Source organism: Sceloporus undulatus, chromosome 10, assembly GCF_019175285.1.
Source record: "Sceloporus undulatus isolate JIND9_A2432 ecotype Alabama chromosome 10, SceUnd_v1.1, whole genome shotgun sequence".
NCBI classification, from domain to species: domain Eukaryota; kingdom Metazoa; phylum Chordata; class Lepidosauria; order Squamata; family Phrynosomatidae; genus Sceloporus; species Sceloporus undulatus.
The window spans coordinates 14,986,706-15,013,236 of NC_056531.1; the positions used below are offsets into that span (position 1 = coordinate 14,986,706).

The 26,531-nt window shown below is 39.0% G+C and overlaps 1 protein-coding gene across 1 annotated transcript; it reads right to left on the bottom strand.

Moving 5' to 3' along the window:
- Positions 1-13,838: 13,838 nt before the first annotated feature.
- LOC121916604 (AP-1 complex subunit beta-1-like) lies at positions 13,839-25,865 on the bottom strand. Its single transcript, XM_042441895.1, has 18 exons — positions 25,725-25,865; positions 24,207-24,312; positions 23,891-24,026; positions 23,518-23,763; positions 22,109-22,299; positions 21,077-21,298; positions 20,004-20,124; positions 19,806-19,901; positions 19,561-19,676; positions 18,993-19,158; positions 18,798-18,896; positions 17,072-17,331; positions 16,763-16,964; positions 15,951-15,971; positions 15,464-15,610; positions 15,245-15,390; positions 14,281-14,364; positions 13,839-14,007 (listed from the first exon to the last, which is right to left on the bottom strand). Exons 1-18 carry the CDS (start codon positions 25,759-25,761, stop codon positions 13,839-13,841), a joined length of 2,565 nt encoding a protein of 854 aa, XP_042297829.1. The 5' UTR covers positions 25,762-25,865.
- Positions 25,866-26,531: the final 666 nt, after the last annotated feature.

A 26,531-nucleotide genomic window follows, 5' to 3' on the forward strand; every position in this document is an offset into this window, starting at 1 on the left:
GCGCAAGGATTTCCGAGTACAGCCGCTCCGTCTGTGACCACTTTAGCAGGAGGCAAACAACTTTTCGCTTTCCCGCCAGCTTAGGAAGATGGAGTTCCATGGCCAACTCCCAAATGATGGGTTTGGAGGAAGAGGAGGAAGAACAGAGCGGCAGGTCCCTCAAGACGCCATTGTGCGACGGCCCTCAGGGTCGCACAAGACGAACAGGATCCTGGGCGCCGCCTTGATCGGACTTACGTGTTCCTGCTCAGTTCATCGTGCTTCCTCTCCGTCAACTGTTTTCATTTCAACAAAGCATGCGCTCCAAGAGGAGTCCAAGAGGAATGACCGCTGCCAGCAGCAGACATCCGGCATTTTCACGAAATGTGCGCAAACGGGTCGAGTTCGCCAACAGGTTTTGTGCGAGGCTTCAGAGGACGCTTGATGGCTGAAGCTGGGCTCACGTGGCCAGCTACCGTCCGACGAAAGCAAGGTGGTGGGCCTGAGTAGACCCAGAAGCCGGCCAACGAACAGTTTAGCGACGTCCAGACCCGAACCAGGCGGTGCGTTCCGGTCGACAGCTGAAACTGGCGCCCTCAGATCAAACCGGACTGATTTGGCAGCAGACAAGACGCCATCCAAGATCCCAAACACCAGCGCAGCTAGCAAGGCCGCCATGGCGGCGGCTGCGCTACTCCATGGGCCTCTTTCCAGAAGCACCTTCCCGCCTTTTGTCGATCCGTCATACGGCGGATCTGGCGGCAGTGATGAATTTCCCTGGGCGTGATTGACAGACTAGGCTGGAGCAAAGGTGACCGCGACCGTTACCCGTTTTCCGCCCTGCTTCTGTCCCTTGCCCTGCTGCTCTGCTGCCTTTGGAACTGGGATATTTTTCTGCTCCTCCAAAATGAAGTCGCGTTTGCGAGTTCGGACGCAAAAGAGGGCGCTTCATATTTTTTGTTTTTTTCCGTTGTTAACGGGTGGGAGGATATAGCATGCTTTTGTTTCCCCCCCCCTCGCGTTCCCGTATTTGCGACGCGCTTTTTCGGGAAAGTCCCCTCAACACTGGAGAACAGCGGTTGCGCTGGGCCAGGTCTTTTAATAACTGCTGCTCTCCATTTGTTTTTTTTGCCGCCTCGGCTCCGTCCGAAGGAACCTTGGGATTTGTAGTTTGGAAGGGACTTTAATAAAATAAAACAAGTATAAATAAATGGAGAGAATTCAATTTTGGTACCAATATTATCATATAATATAATTTAATATATTACAATAGTTTATTATGCCAAATATAGCAGTTTATATATCCTTATTATTCGTGGAGAATTTACACTAATAATAGTTTCTTTGTTTTTATATACATGGTATGTTTATAAGAAGTATGAATATAAATAATTATATTTATGAATAATAAGTTTGTTTACATTTCTATAAATTATTTATAACGAAACAATAATATGATATAAGTATTAGTATTCAATAGATTAATTAAGAATTCTGTTTACCTTTTACTATACTCTCTACTGAGCAAGCAGTATTAATTATATACAACTTTTCTTTCTCTTTTATATCTTTCGTATCACTATCAACTATTATTATTAATTGTTATATTCAGATATATAATAGGTCATAACTATTATTAGTACTTATTATGCTATTATTTATCTATATTAATATACACAACACACCACACACACGACGATATATAAGAAAAAGTATAAATAAAAACGATTATTATTAATTTTATACCAAGCGTTGGAACCATTCATTTAACCTTCGAATCAAATCGTTGGAGCATTTGAATTAATCCATGAAGGAATAACGAATATGAAAAAGTCTTGCATTTGAGATTAGATATTAATTACTTAATTAAGTATGCTGGGGTTTAGTCCCAAAAACACCAAATGATGCTGCGGGGCTCAATCGCATGAGACGCAATTGATAATTGAAAGCGTGTCCCTTCACCAACATAGAAAATGGCCATATATAGATATATTATATATAACAAAAAAACAATATAAAATCATTTCACATGAAAATTGCAATTTTTATGTAGTTTATATATGATATATATATATATATATATATATATAGTTTCCATCTTCACCTTATATATATAATCTTTATATATCGCTATAATTTATAATATTATTAATCTTAATCGCCTTTGGCCTTAATGTATTTTATCTAGATAATTTTATTTACAGGTTAATAATGATGATGAGGATATGATAGGGTTGAAGTGGCGCAGGGATCCTCCGGACGGAGCCAATCCAAAAACCGCAACCCGACCACCATAATGGCGCGCCAGTTTTTGGTGTCCGACTCCGTTGTAAAGCAATCAATCAAGTTATCGACCTCCATTGTTATTTCCCTAAGCCTTCCCACCCCCAATAGCAACTTTTCGAGACCTACCGCCTTTTGATTATTGATTATATATTGATTATTATTGATTTATGATCCGATGCCGTTTTGGCTTGGCTCAAAGGGCACCGGCCGGCAAGAGCATTGCACATTAAATTCCCGCTAGCGTTTGAGGACGCTGGTGTGCCCTCAAACCCGCCATCCCTCTTTCCTCATACGGTAGCTGCGTTATCATTAATCATGCAGATTTAAGAAAGAGTAAGAGTTCCCCAATTCCGACCACATGATTTAGTCAGAGCGGAAGATAGATTGTTTGAACCGGACAATAAAACGTAGACCAACGAATGCCGTGTTGCGTCCGTGACTTTATTTGCGTCGGCCGTACTCAGGAAATGTGTAAAAGCACTATTAATGTATTTTATTTAATATGTAATATTTTATTTTAGTAGAGGAAATCATATTAAATTATAAAATAATGAATATTTAAAATTAGCAAAAAAATTTAATGCAAGCTTCAAAAACATTAATATGCATGATTTTATTTTATTTATTTAAATTAAATTATTATTAAATTATACAATATTAAGATTTATTTATCAAAAAAATTTAAATGCAAGCTTCAAAAATTGAATATTCATTATGTTATTTAGTTTAATGTTAATTAATTATAGATGATAAAATAATATTAATATTTATAATTTGCAAAGAAATTTGAAATAAATGCAAGCTTCAAAAACATTTAATATTATTATTTTATTTATGAGGTTACAGTAGGTATGATAAAATATATAATATTTAATATTTGCAAAAAAAATTAAAATGCAAGCTCGAAAACATTCAACTATTTTTATTTATGTTAATGTAAATTGTATGATAAATTAATAAATATATTAATATTTGTGTCAAATAGTGAATGCAATCTTCAAAGCTACACCAATTATCTTCAGGAAAAATGGGGAAAATAATTTAACTTTTTTTAATATTTATTAATTTTATTTTCATTGAAATAATATAATACTACTAATAATAGGTGTTAGTTGTAGCACCCCGCCTTCCAGTAACCTGATCGCGGTGGCATCCCTACACACGAAAAAAATATAACATACAAAGTTAAAACAAAAAAATCGTGGTGAGAGAGAGGCCTGTTATTTTTTTTTTTTTACTACTTGGGATTGTACTCCGTGGTACAAAATCCGCTTTGGATCAAATTTGGAAAAGCGTATATAAATAGCCATTATTATTATTTTATTATTATTATTATTATTATTAGTAAAACAAGTTAGAAAAACAGAGTCAAGACAAGGGGCAAAGGCCTTTGGGAGTCCAAGTACAGATTCCATTCCGGGCAAGATAAAGGGGAAGAATAAAAAGAGCATTTAGGGTGGGGGAAAGGCTTGCAGGAAGATATGTTTCATGATTCTATCTAGATTCTTCCTGTAAAGAGAACTAGGGATGCAGTGGGCGGAGCGCGATAGGGAGATTATTCCAAGATTTAGGGGCAGCACAGAAAAACCCTATGTGTGGTCGCCGCATTCGCGTTTTGATACATCCCATAACTTCATACCAGTTGACCTGAGTGTGCGGGGTGCGGGCGGTTTGTAGGGCGAGAGGCGGGCCTCTAAGTACCCGGGGGCCCAAGCCATTTTGGGCTTTATAGGTCACCCAACACCTTGTAATTGAGCCCGGAAGCGATAGGCAGCACAATGAAGTTCTTCAAAATAGTGTTTATAATGGTCAGAACCTGAACTACCGCGACCATTCTCGCCGCATATTCTGCACCAACTGTAGCGTCCGGGTTTGGTAACAGGGTTGCCCAAGTAGAAGGCGCATGCAAAAATCCATATCAAAGGTTCCAAGAGCATGTACAACGTTTCAAGGTCCCTATGGGCAGGTAGGGACGCAGCTGGCGTATCAGCCAAAGCCTGATAACAACGCTCTGACAGCGCATCCACCTGAGATGTCAACTGGAACGAGAGGCAAGGAGCACATCCCAAGCTGCGCACCGAGTCCTTCAAGGGGAGTGGGCCCCATTCAGGAACCGGGGTGACAGATCTCCCCCCAGACCGGGAACCTATCACCAGTACTCCGTTTTTTCCTTCCCTGGATTCACACTGAGTTTGGTTTTCCCTCATCCAGCCCATTTACCGACTCCAGAAGGCATTTAGAGGGGAGATTGCCTCCTTATGTTACTGCATCAGTCGGAGACACAGAGAAATAGGTCTGGGTGTCATCAGCGGACGGATAAAAATCGCGCCCAGTGTCTCCAGAGGATTCTCCAGCGGTTTCATGTAAAATGTTAAATAGCAGAGGGGACAAAATTGGCCTCCCTGCGGGTCACCAGATGTAAGGGCCCCTTAAATCAGGAGCGACAGCCCCCGCTCCCCCCATCTCCACCATCTGAAATCTACCCGGAGGTAGGACTGGAACCACTGGCAAAGCAGGCCCCGGATACCACTCCCTGCAGGCGTTCCAGAAGGATACCATGGTCCCAATGGTATCGAAGCCGCTGAGAGTCCAAAAGCACTACAGGACACTCTTCCTCCCCTGTCATGCCCAGGTGGAATCATCAACTATGGCGACCATGGCAGTCTCAACTCCATAGCCCGCCCAGAAGCCGTTTTTGAGATGGGTCAAGAAATCGTTTCATCAAGATCGATTGAAGCTGAAAGCGAACCGGCTCTCTTGATCACCTAAAAAAGGCACAGCGATATAGGCCCGATAGTTGTTTATGAATCAGGGGGTGCTAAGAAGAGGGGCCTATTTTTTAGGCAGGGTTTAACCAATGCTAATTTTAAATGTTAGATGAGAATTGTCCATCTCGTTAGAGATGTAGTAACTATGCGTTGGGCAACAAGGTTAGCACACGCGCATCTCCCCGCCTAGCTGCCAGCAAAATAAAGGACAGGGGATATCGAGAAGAGCAGAGTTCGTCTTCCTAACACGTTCGAAGGAATACTTGTCGCAATTCCAATGCCCCTAAGTACTAAACAAACTCAAAAAATGATCTCAGTATAACAGGGGTCACGGATGCGTCTAGGAATGCCTCTGCTTATAGGATCTATCATGAAGTACTGGACTGTCGAGAGTCAGCCTTTAGATCCAAGATTAGAGATGTTGATTTTATATCCGCAAAGAAGTTGTTTAAATTCAATCAGCAGAGGCTTTTAGATGTGTTCTAAAATAGGGGTTCAGGGAGGGGGGCAGGGTTGATAGTCAGTTAAAGTTATAAAGAGAACAGTTCTAGTTAATATTTAAATATTTGCAAAAAAATATTGAAAGCTAAACTAGATGATTCTTCAGGAAAAATTCAGAAAAATATACTCGATTAAAACAAGTTTTAGTTTGATTATTTTATATCACATGTGTATATAAAAAGTAAAATGATTAAATAATATGAAAATGTGAGGGAATTAATAGTGCAAATGTATAGTGAATGCAATCTTCGAAAAAAACTACCTAGATTATGAATGGCGTTCAAAATAGAAGTTAAATGCAAATGGCGATTATCCAAACCGCATTTGAATATTTATGTATAATGAAGTTTTATTGATATGTTATATATTAGAAATGTATAGGTGTTTATGGGAAATTACAAAATATTATACTATTGAATATTGTAGTGGATGATATAATGCTAAATAATAAATTTGGAGAGTGCAATCCGGTTCAAAAAACTGTGGATAGGAAAAAAATAGCAAAATATTACGAGAAACGCAAACCTACAATGGACTGTTGCTGTTCAGAAGAAAACATGGCATTAATTTTGGTATATTAAATATTTATGTAATAGTACAGTTATATGATATTAATCATAGATAATATTAAGTATGTAATACTTATTATGTTGATCTACTAGAAACGTCGAGCTCTATGATGAAAGGACCTGCTCTTCTTTGCCTGTTGCTGCCACCTGGTGGCTGCTGCCATGTGACTGCAAAAGGCTTGGCGAAGCCCGATTGGCCACTGCTGTCTTCTCTCCCGGGACCCAGAGGCAAGAGTTCCACCAGTTTTAATGGGGAGCCTTGCAAAGAAGGCCACGCCCCTCGGGAACAGGCAGCCAATGGGAGCGGGAGGAGGGTCCAGGTCAAGGGTTGGAGGCCACGCCCCTCAGGGATCGCATGAGTCCACCTAGACTTCGCTTTTCATTGAGATGAGCTCATAAAGGACATGTGGCTTCTCAGGGGTACGGCAAGCTCCATACTTAATATTATATTAAACCATATATTAAATAATAAATATATATAATATATATATATTATATTATATTAACATTAAATATTTATTGTAATATTTAATATGACAAAATTAGATAAAATTATAAAAAAGTATTAGATGAATAATTATTATTCTAAAAATATATTTAATGTAATATATTGGAAAACAATATGTATACATCGGTTATGAAGGTAAATAACTACTGTATGTCAAAATCAAAATAAAATATTAAGAAAAAATATATTTAATGCAATCTTTAAAAAACTACATAGGTCTTAGTAATTAAGTAATTAATTTAAGTCCGGAAAATAAAAAAAAATTAAATGCAAGCTGCATGAAAATGTAAAAAATACTATTAATATTTTTTATTTAAATTTATGATTTTATTAAAATGTTAGATAAATTATAAATAAATTATATTATTAATTTATTTTCTAAAAATATTAAAATGCAATCTATAAACTATTATGATATTATTTGCTTTATGTAATATTTATTTTATTTGTTGTTTAACTAAATATAATATATAATCATATATAGATTATTATTATATTTGGGTTTTTGCTAGCACTTGGTTTGGTGGTCAACTTGTGTTTTGTTTTTTCCCCCATTAATATCTATTAAATCTTAGTATCCAGTATCATTATTATTATTATTATATTATTATTAGTTATTATGATTACAGCTTTTTTATATAGCGATGTAAATTTACACAGCAGTGTACATATGACCGTTTAATTAGGCGGTTTCCCTGCCTTCAGGCTTACGATCTAAGCAGACATGACAAAAGGAGAGGAAGGGTTGTGGGGAAGGGGACGAAGTCCAGCACTACTTCATTACCTCCAAGGCGGGACCAAGGCAGATGGACTGGAGGGAGGGCTCGTGGTTCTTAAGGATAGGCTGGTGGGATTGCCTACACCTTTCTTCCTCAGAGGCCAGGAGCCAGATGCCGGTTGGGAAGGGCTCAACATATAATATTATATATACATATATTATATATATTTATTATATCAAAGTGTTGTGGCTAATAAATTTTAACAAATAAATAAAATAGTTTAAAGAAAATAAAATACCACCAAAAGTTCCAGTCTTAATAAATAATATTTAAGATAAGAACATAATAAATTATTAAAAATAAAATAATGAAAAAATAAATAATAAATGTTTAAAAATAAATAAATAAATAAAAATACATCCAATAAGGCCCAGCCTAATAATGATAAATAATAATTTAGTAAAAGAAATAAAATGTTAAATAATAAATAACATCCCTAAAGTCCATCTGATAAATAATATGTACTAAAATAAATTATTTAGAAAATAAAAAACAATAACAAATAATAACTCACTCAACTCGTTCACTACCAGAAAGTCATCTCTCCCCATCCTATTCACTCCGACCGACAGAACTCTGGTCAGCGCATCATGGTCCAATGGGCGGTCCGGGATCGGCAAGGACGCAGCCATTAAAACAATGGGAATCAAGGTGGGAATGAAATACACAATCTGTTTAGGCCATTAAAGGAAACCGTTCCAAGATGCAAAGAGACCCATTGAAGCCTATTAAGAGATGGACATCCCTGAGATTGAACTGAGACGTGATAACAGGGGTGAGAAGCCTATATATAAATGCAAAGGAACGCTGAGGCAATTTATAGCTGTATTCTTTGTGTTGTATTGTATAGTTTTTTGTTGTGTAGTTTATGGTCTTTAATACACCTGTCAAAAATTAACTAAAACATAATGTTTTAGAAATCTTAATCTTACTAGTATTGTTATACTTATTATGTTAATCTTTACAGTTAATATAAAAATAAACTAAATCTAAAGATGCATAATACTTAATAGATTTCCTGATGAGAGCGTCCTCTCAGTGTTTTTGCCACCCCTGGTGCCTATTTTTTGCTTTCCATATATTTATCCTTTATTTATAATGTACCTATCACCGGCCCTCACCAATACCCTAAATCCTATTACGCAATAACTGTAATGGTATTTTTTGTATCTTTCCTGATGCACCTTACCAGTTTTTGAAAATTGCCTTAAATGTTTATTTTACCCCAATATTCATCGACCCCTCTTGTCTTTTACATCACCCTTTCATATTAACTTCCAAATCACCGTCCCTCTCAATCAACAATTCATCGCTTGTGTCTTTTTTCCTGTCCTTAATCAGTTTTTTTTGCCCATTGCATATAATGTTTTTTATTTTATTTCTCGTTATCATATTATCTCACTAATTTCATAAAAATAACGACATCCCCTACCCACTATCCAGCTTCCATCAACTCCTCGAGGCATTTTTGTATTGTTTTTCCTGAAGCTCCCTCGTTTTTTTGACCAGTTGCTTAATTTTTTCGATCCATAGTTGTGTTCGTCCCTGTCTTTTGAGGAGTTCAGTTGTAAATGGAAAATATGCCTGGGAACTGTTATATGATTTCAGTTCAGCCGCCAGAATGATCTACCGCTACGCTTCTCCACTGGAAAGGGGCAGCTCAGCCCACATGGAGGGTTGTTGGATGTGTGACACTCTTGGACTTCATGGAAAATGGAAAGCTTATTGTTTTGTTAAAAATCTCGACTGGGAAAAGACCAAAAATATATGGAACCCCATAGTTGCATTTTAAAAAAACTGAAGATATTACCCTCCAAATTTATTTGGTAATTTTGTAGTTTTTTAAAGCTTAATACCAATGTACCCCGATGGTTGTGAGGCTAAGGATTACACGACAATTATATACTAAGGAAAACAAATCAAGTCAAGTGATTGTTTCTCCTCTTATAATATAAGAAAGAAGGAGATTTTAATTAGGCAAGGAGTGAAAGTAATTTGTTTGGATAATCAGTACTGAAAGTATTAATGGTGATATACGGGCTCAATAGGGGTCCCCAATGCTTCTCTAGGACGTTTTCTTTTTTTTGTTGGTGTGGTCTTACAGAGTTTATTGGAATTGGGTTTTTTTTTTTGTAGGTGTTGATAATGGTAATATGGGATGTATTATGTATATGTTAGATATGATGTATGTTGATAGTAGTGTATGTTTTTTTTCTTTATGTTTTTTTAACATATAAAGTAGATTTATTTAAACATACCAATATTTTTTAGAAATTATACCAACATTTCAATCATCCTATAACTCATCAACAAACAATATTTAAGTCAAAAATACATCCTCGTATTTGTTGTATGTTCCTGATGATAGTCCTATAGTTTTTGAAAAGTTGCTTCATTGTTTTTAAAAATATTAAATAGCAATAATCCATATAGTAGTTAATATAAATAAAATGTTTGCAAAATACATAGTCTTTTGCATTTGAAGAATGCCTCCGTGGAGCTTTTGAAGCTTGCCTTTAATATTTTTTTTTGTTTTTTCCTAATGAGGAGCCTTATGTAGGTTTTTTGAGGAAAATGCAAAAATACCATTAGTTTTTTAGTTAACATTTATTATGTTTTTAAAATCGTTAATATTATAGATGCAAGGATTATTAATTCATTGGACTAAGTTATTCAATTTATATTGTGCAATCGAATATGCCTTACTCAGTGCTATGCTCAATTTTAATTTAATATTGTTGTTATTTCATCCATTATATTTATTTAAATTATAAAATTATAACAATTCTTTTTCTATTTTAGTGTTTCATTTATTCTTCCCCTCTCAACCACCTCCTTCTTTTACTATTTCGGCTCTCTTCCATCTTCCCTAATATCAATGGTCCAATTTACATTCCTATTCTCTCTACTCTAGTGTGTATGGAAAAGTCCACGAGCTTTTGCCTTGTGCTTCTACCACCTTGTGGCGGACTCAGGTACGGGAAACTGAAACCGTTTCCTACCTTTTCTATCTATGCTTAGTTCTATTAGGCACATCAGTTATTATTTAATATTTAATCATTAATTCGTTGAGGGATGCACCATAAATTATTGGAACCGAGATATATGGCAGGAAAAATTATAGGCCAGCTCCTTTTCCCATTCAAGGGAGAAATAAAAAAATAGAGGATAATCAGGATTATTGGAGATCTATATGGATAAAATAGGAATGCAATAAACTATGGTGAGCCCTTTTCCCCATTTCCATTCCGATTGATTTGCTTATTATATTTGGTTATCTATATTATTGTTATTAAACAGGCGCTTCCGGCATTATTTGGTTATTACGATTATTACTATATTTGGTTATTTGTAGAACGGATTTAATATATGTATACATAATATTTTAAATTATTATATTATAATCTCCTTATAATTTATATTCTATAATTTAATATTATATTCAATTTAATAATATATAATTATTTGTTTATATAATTCATATTAATTATGATTCACTTTATACATTATTTATATAATAATTTATATGCCATATGATCCGGTGCAGAAAATAAGATAATAATTATATATAAAATAAGAGTATAGTATTATTAGATTATTATATTTAATTTTATGATTATTATTAAATATATATAACTATATAAAATAGTGTAATAATTTATTATATTCTAATTAATCCAAATTTTTTATTTATATACAATTATGATATAGAACCAATTTATTATTATTCTAATAATATAATATATACTATAAATAGCACTAATTGTCATAATTAAGATTATAATAATAATAATATAGAATACTAATATAAAAATGTGTTCTATAAACAATTTAATTATTCTAATATAATTAATAATATTATATATTATAATATAAAATACTACTAATATAAATGTCATAAAAGAACAATTGATTATTATTCTACATGATAATATTATAATATATAATACTATAGAATAAATGTCATAAGAACAATTTTAGTCTAATTTAATATATTCTAATTAATAATAATAATATTATACAGAGAATATCGGTCACATAGAACATTATTCTAATATAATGAATAATATATAAGAGAAATATAAATTATAAGAGAACTAGTTTATGATTCAGATATAATTAATATTATAATAAGATAATATATTATTTATTATATGCAATTAATCAAATATTAATAAGTAATATTATACTAAAATACATATATTTTATTATTATTATATTATTATATTATTATTATTCTTGAGTATTATTATAATAGGTTATTTCTACTGTATGTGCTTCTTCTACAGGGTGTCCCTCCCAGACTTTGCTTAGGCTTGGTTTGGAGAAAACCGAGGATCCGTTGAGGAAAGCGGGGGGTGAATTGCGCCATTTCCACGACGCCGACGGACTCTTCTCCGCTAAATAAAGCACAAAACAATGCGTTTTTTAACTCCTCAGCGCTGAGAGTATTGATCGTTTATTGGTTCGGGAAGCTAGCAGGACCGGAAGGGGACGCAAAAAGATACCGCGCAGGACGGCGGCACTGTTTTTGCGGTGGCAGTGGCGGTCTCAGTGTTCAGATCACTAGAGGAGACAGGCAATGGCTTGCGGAGGGGAAATGGTCCCATTGAAAGGAGGGAGCAAAGAGAACGAGAAAGAGAGGGGATGCAGAGGGGCCTGTCTTTCAGTTCTTCAGTGAGGTTTCGTAGCCTGGAAGACGTTGTTGCGCGCTTCTGGGGCGCGACACTTCAAGGAAAGCTAGAACTTAAAAGGACAGGATGAGAGGAAGTCACTAAAAATCAAGGATTCCTAGTCCCTTAAATAAATATTCATATATCATATTAATTAAAAACATGAATACATTTTTATATATTATGAACTAAATCTATTATATGTTTGATACATATAAAACATATATATTATTAAGTATCTATCATAGATATATAGATAGTATAATTTTATATTTTAAATATATATTAATTTTATATTTTAAATGTATATCTTCTATTAGTAATTAAATGCAGGGAGTTTGTTTCTTACTCTGTCCTATCTATAGTATATCATTATATTTATTAAAAGTCTGTCACCTATAATAGAGTAGATTATATAATTAGATATTATATTATAACTTTGTACCATAATTCTATTAGTCTTATGAATTCTATTAATCTATTATGACTCTATAGTATAATGAATATGCTATTAATATAAATCTGAATAAATATATCCCAGTATCCGCACATCCTGTCCAATATAAAATAATAAAATTAAAATAAAATAAACATAAAAATAGTTACAAATAAATAAATAATTTAATGGATCTTATTGATAATTATCCATTCTTAATATATATATTATTCATATCATCTATTATATTATATATCAAAATCAATAATTACCCCAATAACTGCAGCCTTGCTTGCAAATCCCAGTATCCAGCACCACCCGCTGAATCCAATAAATATAGGTAAATAAGATAATAATGCAAATAAATTAAACATAAATTAATCACAATTAAAAGAAATAACATCCAATACCGTCAGTACCTCCGCTGCAAATCCCAGCATCCTAAGATCCGCAGGCAAGGGGCCGCGAGGTACCGTGACAACTGGGGTTCCCGGCTGGATGCGCAGTTCGGGCCAAACCAGATGCCGTTGGGTGAGCTTGAGGGACTGGTAGAGCAGGTCCTGGCCCTCCACGTTCCGCGTTGCGATCGTGAAGATGTGGCTGTGCACCTGCAGCTTGCGGCTCACGCCGTCTGGATAGGGGCAAACCATTAATAAATGAATGATAATAATAGATAAGAAGAAGAAGAGAAGAAGAAGAAGAATTTATTCTGGTCTTAGGATCAAAGTGTGTTTGGAATATAATATAATGAATATGATATAATAATTATATAATCTTAATATTATAATAAATATAAATAAAATAATAAAATATACTAATATACAACTATCATTACCTTAATATATAAATATAATAATCTCATTAATATAATGAGAATAAAATAATATATGAACATAATAATTTTCCCTTACAGGATATCATATAAATGATCCTGTATATACACTATGACATCCCTTGATCTCTAGCCACCCCCTAAGATACTATAAAATAAGTCCTTAATATACATAACCATCACTGGCATAATCCATAACATAACTTCAACTTAATGTAGTATAATCATATCTTAACTATCATCTCATACCACATCCTACCTCATCTTTCCTCTCATCATAACCTATCCGCTCCATCCTCTAACCTCCCCTCCTATTCCCTCGCTCCTCTATCCATCCATACCTCTCGCCTCCCTTCAACTATTACCTAATACCTTTGTTTTTTTTTTTAATTTCACTTTCCTCCAATCTATTTCTATACATCAACTCTCTTTCCTCTAACTCCTCATTACTCTCTTCCTACTCTTCCCTCATTTACTTCATCTACATCTCTCAGCGTGCTCAGCTCACTATCCGCCTTCTAGCTTGTCCTGTGCTTCACGCCTTTTTTGCACCCCCCCCGTGCCCTCCCCAGCTGGTGGCTCCCCTGGCTGCCCTGCGCGAGCGCGGCAGTCCTTGATCGGCACTGGGCTTCGTCTCGTTGGGATGTCCTTCCCGTGGCCATAGCCATCTGCCGCTCTGAAAGAAGGACACGAGGGGACGCCGTCAAACACAAGCGACGGAACCCCCCTCCCCAAGACAACGCGAAACAACCCCCATCCAAAAAGTGGCACCGGCAGCCATTACGGCGCACCCTCCGCGTCCGCCGTGTTGTGTTTTCTCTTAGGTTCTCCAGATCAACTCATGGTCAGTTCTGCCAGACATTTGACCATAGAATTGTGTTGGAGGACTACAACGCTTATGTCCTGTTTCCTTCGTCATTTCCGTGCCATAAACCCCTTGCCGACTCACCCATTCCCGTCTTCCACGAAGAGTAGTGGGGAGAGGGTAAAGCGTGCTGAATAAAACACGGTCGATGTTTGTTCTTCCCGCCACCTGGGAAAAACAAAAAGGGAGTCAAAGTGAACAGAGTCCACAGCAACAAACAGTTGTCGGCGCAAAGCGCCAGAGAAACACAACGCCTGAGGACATTTCTCACCTGGAGATTATTCAGGGGTCCATCTTCATGACTGACGCCGACGGTGTTTAGCGGAAGAGAGATCTCCACGCTTGCTGTGTTTGGCGCGAGGGCGTGGATTTGCAGGGCGCGGCCGGGCCAAGCCAAAACTGAGGAGAGAGTAGCCAGCGAAGGGACGGTCACGCCACGTCCGGACTTCGACATTACGTTGGAGGACCCTCTAGGCATGGAAGGTCCTCCAGCGCAACTCTATGGTCACTGTCCAGTAGATGCTGGCCAGGAGGACCCAGAGATGCCTAGAGAGGTCCTCCAGGACAACTAATGGCCAATGTCCAGCAGATGTTGACCACTGGAAGGGCTCCAGGTGGTCAGCCTCTTCAGCCAACTTCTCAGAGGATTGCAGCTCATCAAACTAGCTCTTCAGGAAGAATGGAGTCATCATGATAGGCCATCTTGTCACAACCAATCCCCCCAAATAGGAATGAGAACCTAGAGGATGTCTCTCAGGCATCGTGGAGGTCCTCCATGTGGACTCTATGGTCAACCCTATAACTGTAGTAGAAAAAGGCCTAGAGATGACAGATCCCTTAGGCTTCTGGAGGTCCTCCATTGTGACTCTATGGTCAACTGCTGACTGCAGTAGACAAGGCCTAGAGATGACACCTCTCTAGTCACCTGGAGGTCCTCTCCAGTGTGACTCTGGACACTCTATGACCGTAACTGCGCCGGAGGGCCTCCGATGCCTAGAGAGACCCCTTTCCGCCAAGATGGAAAGCAGTGAGGCGGGCCAATGTTCACCTGTTCCGGTTGAACTGGATGGCGAAGTCGGACTGACCTGCAGGGCCTTGTTGAGAGAAGCAGGTCCATGGAAAGGTGTGCCCGCCTGGGCGGCTGAAGGTCCCCGAAATCTCCAGGCCCTGGCCTTTCACCCCGCGGGAGCCAGACTATCAGAGTATTAGGGTTAGGGGTAGGGTTAGGTCCCGATCTCTGGCCCGCCCCCCAATTTCCTGCTCTCACCGTTTTGGGGGCGACGTAGGACCCAGACAAGCCTCCCACACTGCCGGCAAAGTCAAAGAGGTCACCCAAACACGCCGCCAGAGTGGGCGCGCGCCAGGTTGGAGGGCATGATGGCGCTGGGTGCGGCGGAGAGCTCGGCCCCCCCATCATGCGGGGACGAGAGGATACAGGTCAGCCCCCCGGGTCAAGGGGGGATACGTCCCCAGAACAGCCATTTATAAATTAGACCGCGCATAACGGCAAACTGCCATAGAACTCTGCTGGAGGACCTAGAGGTTCCTAGAGAGAACACTCCTCTAGGCATTTGTGGGTCCCTCCAGCACGACTCTATGGTCAGTTTCCATGCAGAATTGCGCAGGAGGGCCGACAGGTTCCTAGAGATAAACAAAAACAGTGGGCTTTCGCGCCCCTAACCTCCGGTGAATTTGGGGGCGGTTCAAAGGGCAAAGGTTGACGTCGTAAAGCTAGAAAGAGGGCGCAACCATACCCCTTCAGATTCGTCCGCCATCTTGAAGCAGAAGCGAGAGGAGAGCCAGCCGCATGCGAAGAAGGAGAGAGAAAGGAAGAGAGAGACAGACAGGAAAGGAGGAGGTTAAAAAGAAAAAGGGAGAAAGATGGAAAAGGAGGGATGAAAGAAAGAGGTTATTCGCAGGCAGACAGACGCTAGCCACAAGGGCAGAGACGGTAGCCCAAAAGGAATAACTCTATGTCCGTTCCAAGTGGCGCAATTCTGTGGTCCAGCTGTGCTGGAGGACCTAGAGATTCCTAGAGCGGACAAGCCTCTATGAATTTGTAGGTCCTCTATGGTAAACCTCCAGCTGCGCTGGAGGACCTAGCAATTCCTAGAGAGGACAAGTCTCTATGTATTTGTAGGTCCTCTATGGTAAACCTCCAGCAGATGCTCACCATAGAGCTGCGCTGGAGGACCTAGAGATTTCTAGAGAGGACAAGTCTCTATGTATTTGTAGGTCCTCTATGATAAACCTCCAGCAGACGCTGACCACAGAGCTGGTCTGGAGTACCTAGAGATTCCTAGAGAGGACAATTCTCTATGTATTTGTAGGCCTAATATGGTACAACACTGGCAGATGCTGATCATAGAGATGCGTTGGAAGACCTAGATATTCCTAGAGAGGACAAGTCTCTACATATCTGTAGGTCCTCCAGCGCAATTCTATGGCCAACCTCTGGCCGACGCTGATCGTAGAGTTGCGCTTGGAGGTCGCTCTGCCAATGGGGAAAAGAGTGTGGGTCCGCATTGCAAGACAACACACAAGATACACGATGGTCATGACTTACCAGGCTGTCCAGGCCCCCGCCAAGGAGGTCCACGGCGCCCATCTGGACGGAGGAAGTGGCGACGGGTGGGCCGCCCACCGGGGGTCCGAGGTCAAGGTTCAGCAGGTCGCCCAAGAGGTCACCTTGGGTGGGGATGACCGCCGGCTGCTCGGACGGAGCAGCTCCCGTCGGGGCCAGATCCGGACTCTCCGCACTTTCGCTCCTGGGTCCGAACGGAGAAAAAGAAAGAAGGTAAAATGGAATCGAATCTCGTCCCGTCGCTGCAACCGTTTTGCACAATGGCACGGCCTGGGACGCCGGCGTACTCACGATCCTGTGCGCGGAGGGAGACTCTTGTGTAAGACGCCCCTGCTGCCCTCGACGAAGGCGCTGGGGGGCTTGTGGTAGACAGAGGCCAGGGTCCCGATGTAGCAGATGAGCTCATCCAGCAGCGTCGGCTCGATCAGGTCCGTCTCCTCCGAAATGAGCGGCTTCTCCGCCAGCACCACCTCCTTCGCCGCCACCGGGTCCGTCGACAGAAGTCGCCAGTAGATGTAGCCACGGTCACGCAGGTCGGGGTTGTCCGAATCCTGGAGCGCAAAGACGGAAGTATACAAGAATTAATAAATAATGATAAGTTTATAATAAATAAATAAATTCGATGGAAGGATAGAATAAAAATAATAAATTTGTAAATAATTGATAAACAATAATACATGATAAATAAATAAATAACTTTATTAGAGGGAAGGATAGGAGAATATTATTAATAATAAATGTATAAATAAATAATTAATAATTAAAAATAATAATTTACAAATAAAAATATATATAAATAAAGGGAAGAAATAATAACAACAATAATAATAACAATAAATTTATAAATAAGAAATAAAGAAATAATACATTTTATTAGAGGGAAGGAGAATTAACAACAACAATAATAGATTATAAATAATAAATAAATTAATAAATTTTATTAGAGGGAAGGATAGGCGGATTAATTATGATACATTTATAAATAAATAAATAAATTTATTAAAGGGAAGAATAGGTGAATTAATAAAACTAAATTTATAAATAATTAATAAAGAATAATAAATGATAAAAATTATTAGAGGTGATAGCAGAATTAATAATAATAATAATAAATTTATAAATAAATAAATTTATTAGAGGGAAGGATAGAATTAATAATAAATTTATAAAGAATAAATAAATGTTATTAGAGGGAAGAAAAGGCAAATTAATAATAATGAATATAAATAATTAATAAATGATAAATGATAAAAAATAAATAATTTTATTAGAGGGGATAGACTGAATAATAATAATAATAATAATAATAATAATAATAATAATAATAAATTCATTAGTAAATAAATTTATTAGAGGGAAGGATAGGAGAATTAATAATAATAAATTTATAAAGAATAAATAAATAAATTTATTACAGGAGGTAGGAGATTTAATAATACATTTATAAATAAATAAATAAATATTGACAAATATTTATATATAATTATATATAATTATATTTATAATTATTTGTAAAATATATATAATAAATCAAATACAATTATAATTTTTCTAGTAGGTTTATATTATTTATAGTTATTACAATATATTAACATAATATAAATATATATTTATAACATTTTAATTATATATAATTATAAATATTAATAACAATTATTATAAAGTTGTGCTGGAGAAACTAAAACGCCTAGAGAAGTGTTCTCTCTAGCAATCTCTAGGTCTTCCAGCGCAACTCTATGGCCAACCTCTGGCAGATGCTGATCATAGAGTTGTGCAGCAAGACCTACTGTATTAACACCTAGGGAAGTGTTCCTTCTAGGAATATCTAGATCCCCCAGCGCAACTCTATGGTCAACTTTCTGGAGGAGCTACAGACGCCTAGAGAAGTGTCCGTTGTTGCAGTATGTTAAGTCATGCGTTGCAAAATTGGTAATATAATGTTAGTAGTGGTTGTTTATTTTTATGTTTTAATAAAATAACAATAATAATAATGATAATAAATTAAGGTCTTCCATACCTGCGTTGCCAAACTAAGGACCTGTTGCACCAGCTCTTGGGTCTCGGTGGGTTTCTTCAGGAAGAGCTTCACGATGGCCGTCAACAACTGGAGCTGTACCTGCATTGGCGCAATAAATAATAACAATGATAATAACAGATGGCGTCCCAACGACAAGAAGGGGCTAAAGCCACCCATCCATCCTGCGCATCTGACCTGGGTGCTTTCGTCGTGGAAGCCCTCCAGGAAGCTCTCCAGGAGTTCATCCGCATTGTCGATTCGTTCAGCGTATTCACCGACAATCCAGATCATGGCGGCTCTGGCCTCGGGTTCGTCCAGGGAGTCCAGGTTCTCACACAAGGTGGCAATCACGCTTTCGTACCTGCGAAAAATGGGCAGAGAGACAAGAGGCACCAGAATGGCACTGAGGGACCTAGAGTTTCCTAGAGAGGACACTCTACTAGGCCTTTGTAGCTCCTCCAGAGCAACTCTATGGTCAGCTTTAACTAAAAGTCACACTGAAAGACCTAGTGATTCCTAGAGAGGATGCTCTGCTAGACCTTTGTAGCTCCTCCAGGGCAACTCTATGGTCAACTTTAACTAAAGGTTGCACTGAAAGACCTAGAGATTCCTAGAGAGGACACTCTGCTAGGCCTTTTTGGCTCCTCCAGCGCAACTCTATGGTCAGTGTCTGTCAGACGTTGGCCACAGAGTTGCCCTGGGGGACCTAGAGATTCCTAGAGAGAACCCGCGCCTCTCCCGCAGAAACCGCATTTTCCCGTACTTGTTGGGGTACTTGCGGAAGATGTCCTTGATGACGACGATGGCTTCCTGGACGACATAGTTGACCTTGGTCTGGATGAGGTCGAGCAGTGTGCTGACGCAGCGCTCCGCCGATTGCTGCGCAGGAAGGACGAGACAAAAAAATTTGGGAGGGAGGGGGAGGGGTTCCAGTCGAGCCAAGAGCTTTGGGGATATATGACAGACGTTGGCTGGACTTTATGACCTTTAGGGTCACTTCGGACTGACCTCAACCTTGATAGCGCATCGGCCAATGGCCCGGACAGCTTTGCGCACGAAGTCCACGTCCACCTCTGTGGCGTATTCCTTCAACTCAGCAAGGACCTATTGTCAAAATACAAAGCGGTTGGCAGTTTCACGCATCTGGACAGCTCCAGGATGCGAAAATGTACGTTGAATTTCGGGGCTTTATCGGAAAACGCATACCTGTGCGATGTTCGCCTGTGATGCCAAGCGGATCATGATGTCCAGCTTCTCCAGCTTGACGTAAATTGGGTCATTGTATTTCACGAAAAAGACCTTCATCTCGTGTTTCAGGATTTCGGGTCTGGAGCGAGGAAAGATGCAAAAAAAGGGGTTAAATACACCAGAAAATAATAATAATAATAATAATAATAATATAATTTAATATAATTTATTTATATTTCGCTTTTTTGCAGAGGAATCAAAACAATTCTAAATAGGAGCAGAAACAAAAGCTGTATATTTATATACAACTGTATATAAGATAATAATAATAATAATTTATTTACATTTATATTACATTACAGCAGAATAAAATTGCAATAAATAAGAATATAATATATTTATACTCAGTCCCTCTCACCTTTAAAATGAGGAAATGCATTAAAATCCCAACAGAACACATTTTACAAAATCCAAATGGAGAGGGCCATTAAAGATATATATCTTATTATATATATTATTTTATATATTATTATTATTATATATTTATATACTATCAATATATTTTATATTATACATTATACCATGATATAATTTCATATCAATATATATAATAATCTATATATGTTGATATATACTATATATATATATAACATAATTATGTATTAATAATATATACATTATATATAATATAAATTAAAATATATATTATAAATCATTTATATTGATATAATAAATAATTATATAAATTAATAGTATATGTTTAATGTATACATATATTAATATATATATATATATATATACACACACACACACATATATATATATATATATCAATATTATATATAGTATGTGTGCACTTCATAGTTCTATAACATGTATTTTTCTCTTTCTCCTGTGTTTATTTACAGATTTTTCTGTAATTATTGTTTATTTGCCTAAATGTTTTTTCTTTTTTTTTGTATATATGTATGTTTTTATGTATTATTTTATATACTGTATGTATGTATGTATGTGTATATATATATATATATATATATATATATATATATATATCACACACACACACACACACACACATGAAAGGAGCCCACCTTTTCTGGACGATGAGGTTGATGTTGCGCAGGGCAACATACTGGAGCTCCGGCTCAGCCGAGAGCAGAGTGACCAGCGGAGGGGCCAGCTTCTTCAGCAGAGTCCCGTAATAGTCCAGGTCCTTCGAAAGCAGCTCCATGAACTTCATCAGCACTTTCACCGCCGAAAGCACCACTGCCGAGTTGGCGTGCGACAGGCGTGGCGTCACCCGCTCGCAGATGCTGAAAGGGAAAAGGGAGAATCCTCGTTCTGACATGCAGGAAGACACAGGATCCTAGAGTTGCCATTCAGGAACACAAAGAACCTTAGAGTTGCCATGCAGGAATAGAAAGAACCATAGAGTTGCCATGCAGGAACACAAACAACCCTAGAGTTGCCATGCAGGAATAGAGAACCATAGAGTTTGAAGGGATCCCTCTCAAAGGCCATTCGACCGCTGGAGGACTTTAAAATGCCTAGAGAAGCGGTCTCTCTAGGAACCTCAAGGTCCTCTATAGTCAACGTAAATTGCAACTTAACCATACAGTCAGTCTGGAGGACCGACAAATGCCTAGAGAAGTTTTCCCTCTAGGTCCTCTATAGTTAAACCAAGTTGGAGCTTAAGCATAGAGTCAGTCTGGAGGACCTACAAATGCCTAAAGAAGGGGCCTCTCTAGGAACCTCTAAGGTCCTCTATATCAATTGGAGCATAACCATAGAGTTGGGCTGGAGGACCTACAAATGCCTAAAGAAGGGGCCTCTCTAGGAACCTCTCAAGTCCTCTATATCAATTGATGCTTAACCATAGAGTCGGGCTGGAGGACTTACAAATGCCTAAAGAAGAGGCCTCTCTAGGAACCTCTAAGGTCCTCTATATCAATTGGAACTTAACCACAGAGTCATGCTGGAGGACCTACAAATGCCTAAAGGGGCCTCTCTAGGAACCTCTAAGGTACTCTATATCAATTGGTGCCTAACAATAGAGTTGGGCTGGAGCCCCTACAAATGCCTAGAGAAGCGGCCTCTCTAGGAACCTAATGTCGTGCTCCCACCTCTGTGCCTCGCGGTCATCCTTGGGCATGTAGTTGGCCAGGCAGTCCAGGATGAAGATCTGGCCCCACTCCGTACATTCGTTCAAAGCGGTCAGCAGCTTGTTGATCGACTGAGGGTTCAAGTCCAGCAGGTTGCTGCTGGGGTGGGACTCCGCAATCTCCGACAGCGCCGCCACCGCGTTCGCCACCACCTGCGCGGAGGAATCCATGATCAGCAGCAGCAGCATGAATCACAATTAAAAAGACATGCTGCGTTGTCAGCCCAGGATGCACCTCCCATTACACGCCATTTTTAAAAAACGCGGAAAGCGAAACGGAGCTGCTCCAGCGTTGGGCGCTTCTCTACTACTACTACTATTATTATTATTATTAGGAGGAACTTCCTGACAGTAAGGGCTGTTCGACAGTGGAATGCACTCCATCGGAGGGTGATAGAGTCTCCTTCCTTGGAGGTCTTTAAACAGTATTTTTATATAGTATATAGTAATAGTATTTTTATATTATATTTTTATATTATTTTATTAAATTATAATAATAATATAATTATATTAATTATATCATTTATTAATTACATTATATTGTTTTAATTATGAATATAATTATTATATTATTATATTATTTATTAAGTATATTAATTATATTATATTAATCATTGTATTATATATATAATAATTATGTTGCTGTTGTTGTTTTGTTGTTGTTGTTGTTGTTGTTATGGACTCCCTAAAGCCTTGGCCATCTAGGGCAATAGTCTGACATCCAAAACACCTGGATGACCACCCCTTATAATAAATAAAATGAATTAATAATATAATAATTATTAAAATAATAATTATTATAATTAAAATAATATATAATTAATATAATAATATAATTAATATAATTATAGTATCATTATACAATATAAATAATATAATTAATATAACATAATTAATATACTATAATTAATATAACATAATTAATATAATAATTAAATTTTAATATAATTAAAATAATAAAATATAATTAATATAATAAATAATATAATACATATTATTATATAAATATAATTACTATAATAATATAATTAATGTAATAAATTAATATTTTAATAAATATACTTTAATATAATTAATATAATACTTATATATTGAATATACATCCCAGCAGTCAAATACGTTGCTTAGGCAGGACAACCCTGGACATTTGGATTGAAGGGAGAAACAACAAGGCGTGTGGAACATGGGATGTACAGTGTTTCCACGTTCACATGGGTTCTGTAACCATAACCCCAGATCAGGATGTCATAGACCTGGGTCCATTAACTCGGACTTAAGCCACTTGGGCAACTTGGACTTGACCAGCAAGTCCAAGCCGCGGAAGGGCCTCGAGTTCGAGTCCAGGCCTACGGCCCAGAGGAGGAGCATTACCATGGGGTTGGAGTCGGAGATGAGGTCCTTCAGGGTGTCCAGGAAGCCCTGGTCCTCCACCAGCTGGGCATTGATGTCGTGGAGCTTGGCCACACAGACGGCCGCCGTCTTGCGCACGTACGGGTCTTCGTCCTTCAAGCACTTGCGCAGCGGCTCGCACAGGTACTCCGTGATCTTGTCCACCCGGATGCAGCCCATCGTGCGCACAGCCAGGGCCCGGATCAGCGGGTTGGGGTCTTCGCAGTCCTGGCGGGGACAACGGAGGAGAAAGCGGTCAGTTGTCCAGCCACGTCTGGTGACGCAAAACATAGTCCAACCCTCCTTCTGCCATGCAGGAATACATAGGACCCTAGAGTCGGAAGGGGCTACTAACCTTGACGAAGGTGTTGACCGCCATGATGGCCATGTCCGGCTGGCTCTTGGCATAGTTCATCAGGTAGAGGTACACCAGCTTCTTCAGCTCCAGGTTGTCTGTCTGCATGCAGTTCACGACGTCCGGGAAGAGAGCGCTGGAAGGTGAGGGGCAGACGGCATTACGGGGGAATGGACATTCGGACGTGACAGATGCGGCCCCCAATACATTTTGGAAATGCAAAAACTCACCCAGTCAAAATAGCCTCCCAGCCTCCAAACGCATTACTCAAATTTGACAAAAACTCACTGAGTCAAAATGGCAGGAGCACACTTACCTGACATCTTTCCCGACCGTCATGGAGGCAATCACCTTCTTCACAGCCTCCTTCTTCTTCTCCTTCTTGTCGCTGTTCAGCTCGGCCTTGAGTTCAAAAATCTCCCCTGGGAAATAAGAGACACGGCGTTGACTTCTGCGGATCTGATTATTCACGGGTTTGATTAAAATGTCCTCTCTAGGAATCTCCAGGGACAGATTATGCTGGAGACTGACCATATAGTTGTGCTGGAGGATCTGGAGATTCCTAGAGAGGACACTTCTCTAGGCATTTCTGGGTCTTCCAGTGTTATTCTATGGCAGCGGTTCCCAACCTTTGTTGGGCCGCAACCCCCATTCCGGGCGAAATTCCCGCCCGCGACCCCCCCTCATTGGTTAGGAGGCGAGGAAGGGGCGGAACTTTCGACTGCCTACAAGCCCCAGCGGGCTTTGCGGCCGAATGTCCCGCCCCTTCCCAGCCTCCCAACCAATCAGGGAGGCCACCGGGGAAGAAGGGGCGGGACTTCGGGTCACAAAGGGTGCTGGGGCTTGTAGTCCCGGCCCTCTCGCCTCCTCCTCACGGGCGCCTTCGAGGGCACCCGCGCAGAAGGAGGCAAGGGGAGGAGGCGACCCCGGCCCTCTCACCACCTCCTCGCGGGCGCCTTCGAGGGCACCAGCGAGGAGGAGGCGACCCCAGCCCTCTCGACTCCTCCTTGCAGGCGCCTTCGAGGGCACCCGCGAGGAGGAGGCGAAGGGAGGAGGCGACCTCGGCCCTCTCGCCTCCTCCTCGCGGACGCCTTCGAGGTCACTGGCGGGGAGGAGGCGAACCCGGCCCTTTCTCCTTGCAGTTACCGGCTCTAGCCCTGGTACCAACAGGGAAAAAGGGAGGAGGGGGAGGCAGGGGGGAATCCCAACCTGGCGACCCCCAAGAAGGGGTTGCAACCCCCAGGTTGGGAACCCCTGTTCTATGGGAAGATGTGACCATAAAGTTGTGCTGGAGGACCTAGAGAGTCCTAGAGAGGACACCTCTCTAGGCATTCCTAGGTCTTTCGGTGTCGTGACCATAGAGTTGCACTGGAGGACTTAGAATCCTAGAGAGGACACTTCTCTAGGCATTTCTGGGTCTTCCAGTGTTACTCTGCTGGAGGTTGACCATAGAGTTGCACTGGAGGACTTAGAGATTCCTAAAGGACACTTCTCTAGGCATCTTCCAGTGTTACTCTATTGGAGGTTGACCACAGAGTTGAGCTGGAAGACCTATATAGTACTATAGAAAATGCCTCTCTAGGTCCTCCAGGGCGACTCTATGACCATAGAGTTGCAATGGAGAACCTACAGACAGGACACTTCTCTAGGCGTCTGTAGGCCTTCCCACATGAGTCTATGGTCAACCTCTGGCCTAGAGAGGCATTTGTAGGTCCTCCAGGGCAATTCTATGGTCTGCCCCGGCCGACGCCTACCATAGAGTTGCACTGGAGGACCTACAAATGCCTAGAGAGGAAAGGAACGCTGAACCCTTCGCAGAAACAAGGCTTTTTACCTTTCTTGGTGGTGGTGAAGTACTTTGAATCCGACATCTTGGCGTCCGCTTCGCCGCGCAAATTCTCTTCAAAAAGAAAAGGGAGTTTATAACGTCTGGATAGCCCTGAAAAATCCCTCCTGCCATGCAGGAATACAGAGAATCCTTGCCATATTAGAAATGCTAGGTAAGTTTGGAGTCGGGACAATGAACCACGTGGTTTCGCAATTGGAGGAAAGCAAACACAGGAAACCGACTCATTCGAAAGAAGAGCACAAGTATTCCTTTCCAGGGACCAGGAAACAAAATATGTTTCCTAAATCTAAATACAATCCTTTTTCACTTCCTTCCCTTCGCTCTCTTTTAGCTTCCCTCCAAAAACAAAGTCTATCAAAACCAGCTGGAAAAGCAAACATCTGGGTTGCGTCGGATATTTAAAAAACTGCAAGTTTCCACGTAATGCAACCCAAGTTCGCGTCCGTCAGAAAAGCAAAGGTGCCACTCTCTCAGCCATTTTGGAGTATTTATTATCATTAATTATTATATAATATATTATTGTATATTATTATATATATATAATTATATAATATAAAATAATAAAATTAATTTATCACTATATATTATTATAATATTTAATAGTAATACATTATTATCATATTATTATAATGTTATTAAACTATTATAATATATTACATATTATTATATAATATATAATTTTTTATTGTTATTGTATTACAATATATATTAATATTATAATATTATCTTATAATATAATATATAAATAATATATTATTACATATATAATACATATAATAATGTTATTATATA

Bases quoted from the DNA above. Each gene is read 5' to 3' on its own strand.
- LOC121916604 (XM_042441895.1), bottom strand. From the start codon at position 25,761: ATGTCGGATTCAAAGTACTTCACCACCACCAAGAAAG. The intron at 24,027-24,206 runs GTAAGTGTGCTC...CTCACCTTCCAG, and splicing joins ACGGTCGGGAAAGATGTCAG to CGCTCTCTTCCCGGACGTCG. The intron at 19,902-20,003 runs GTATGCGTTTTC...TTTTGACAATAG, and splicing joins CACAGGCGAACATCGCACAG to GTCCTTGCTGAGTTGAAGGA.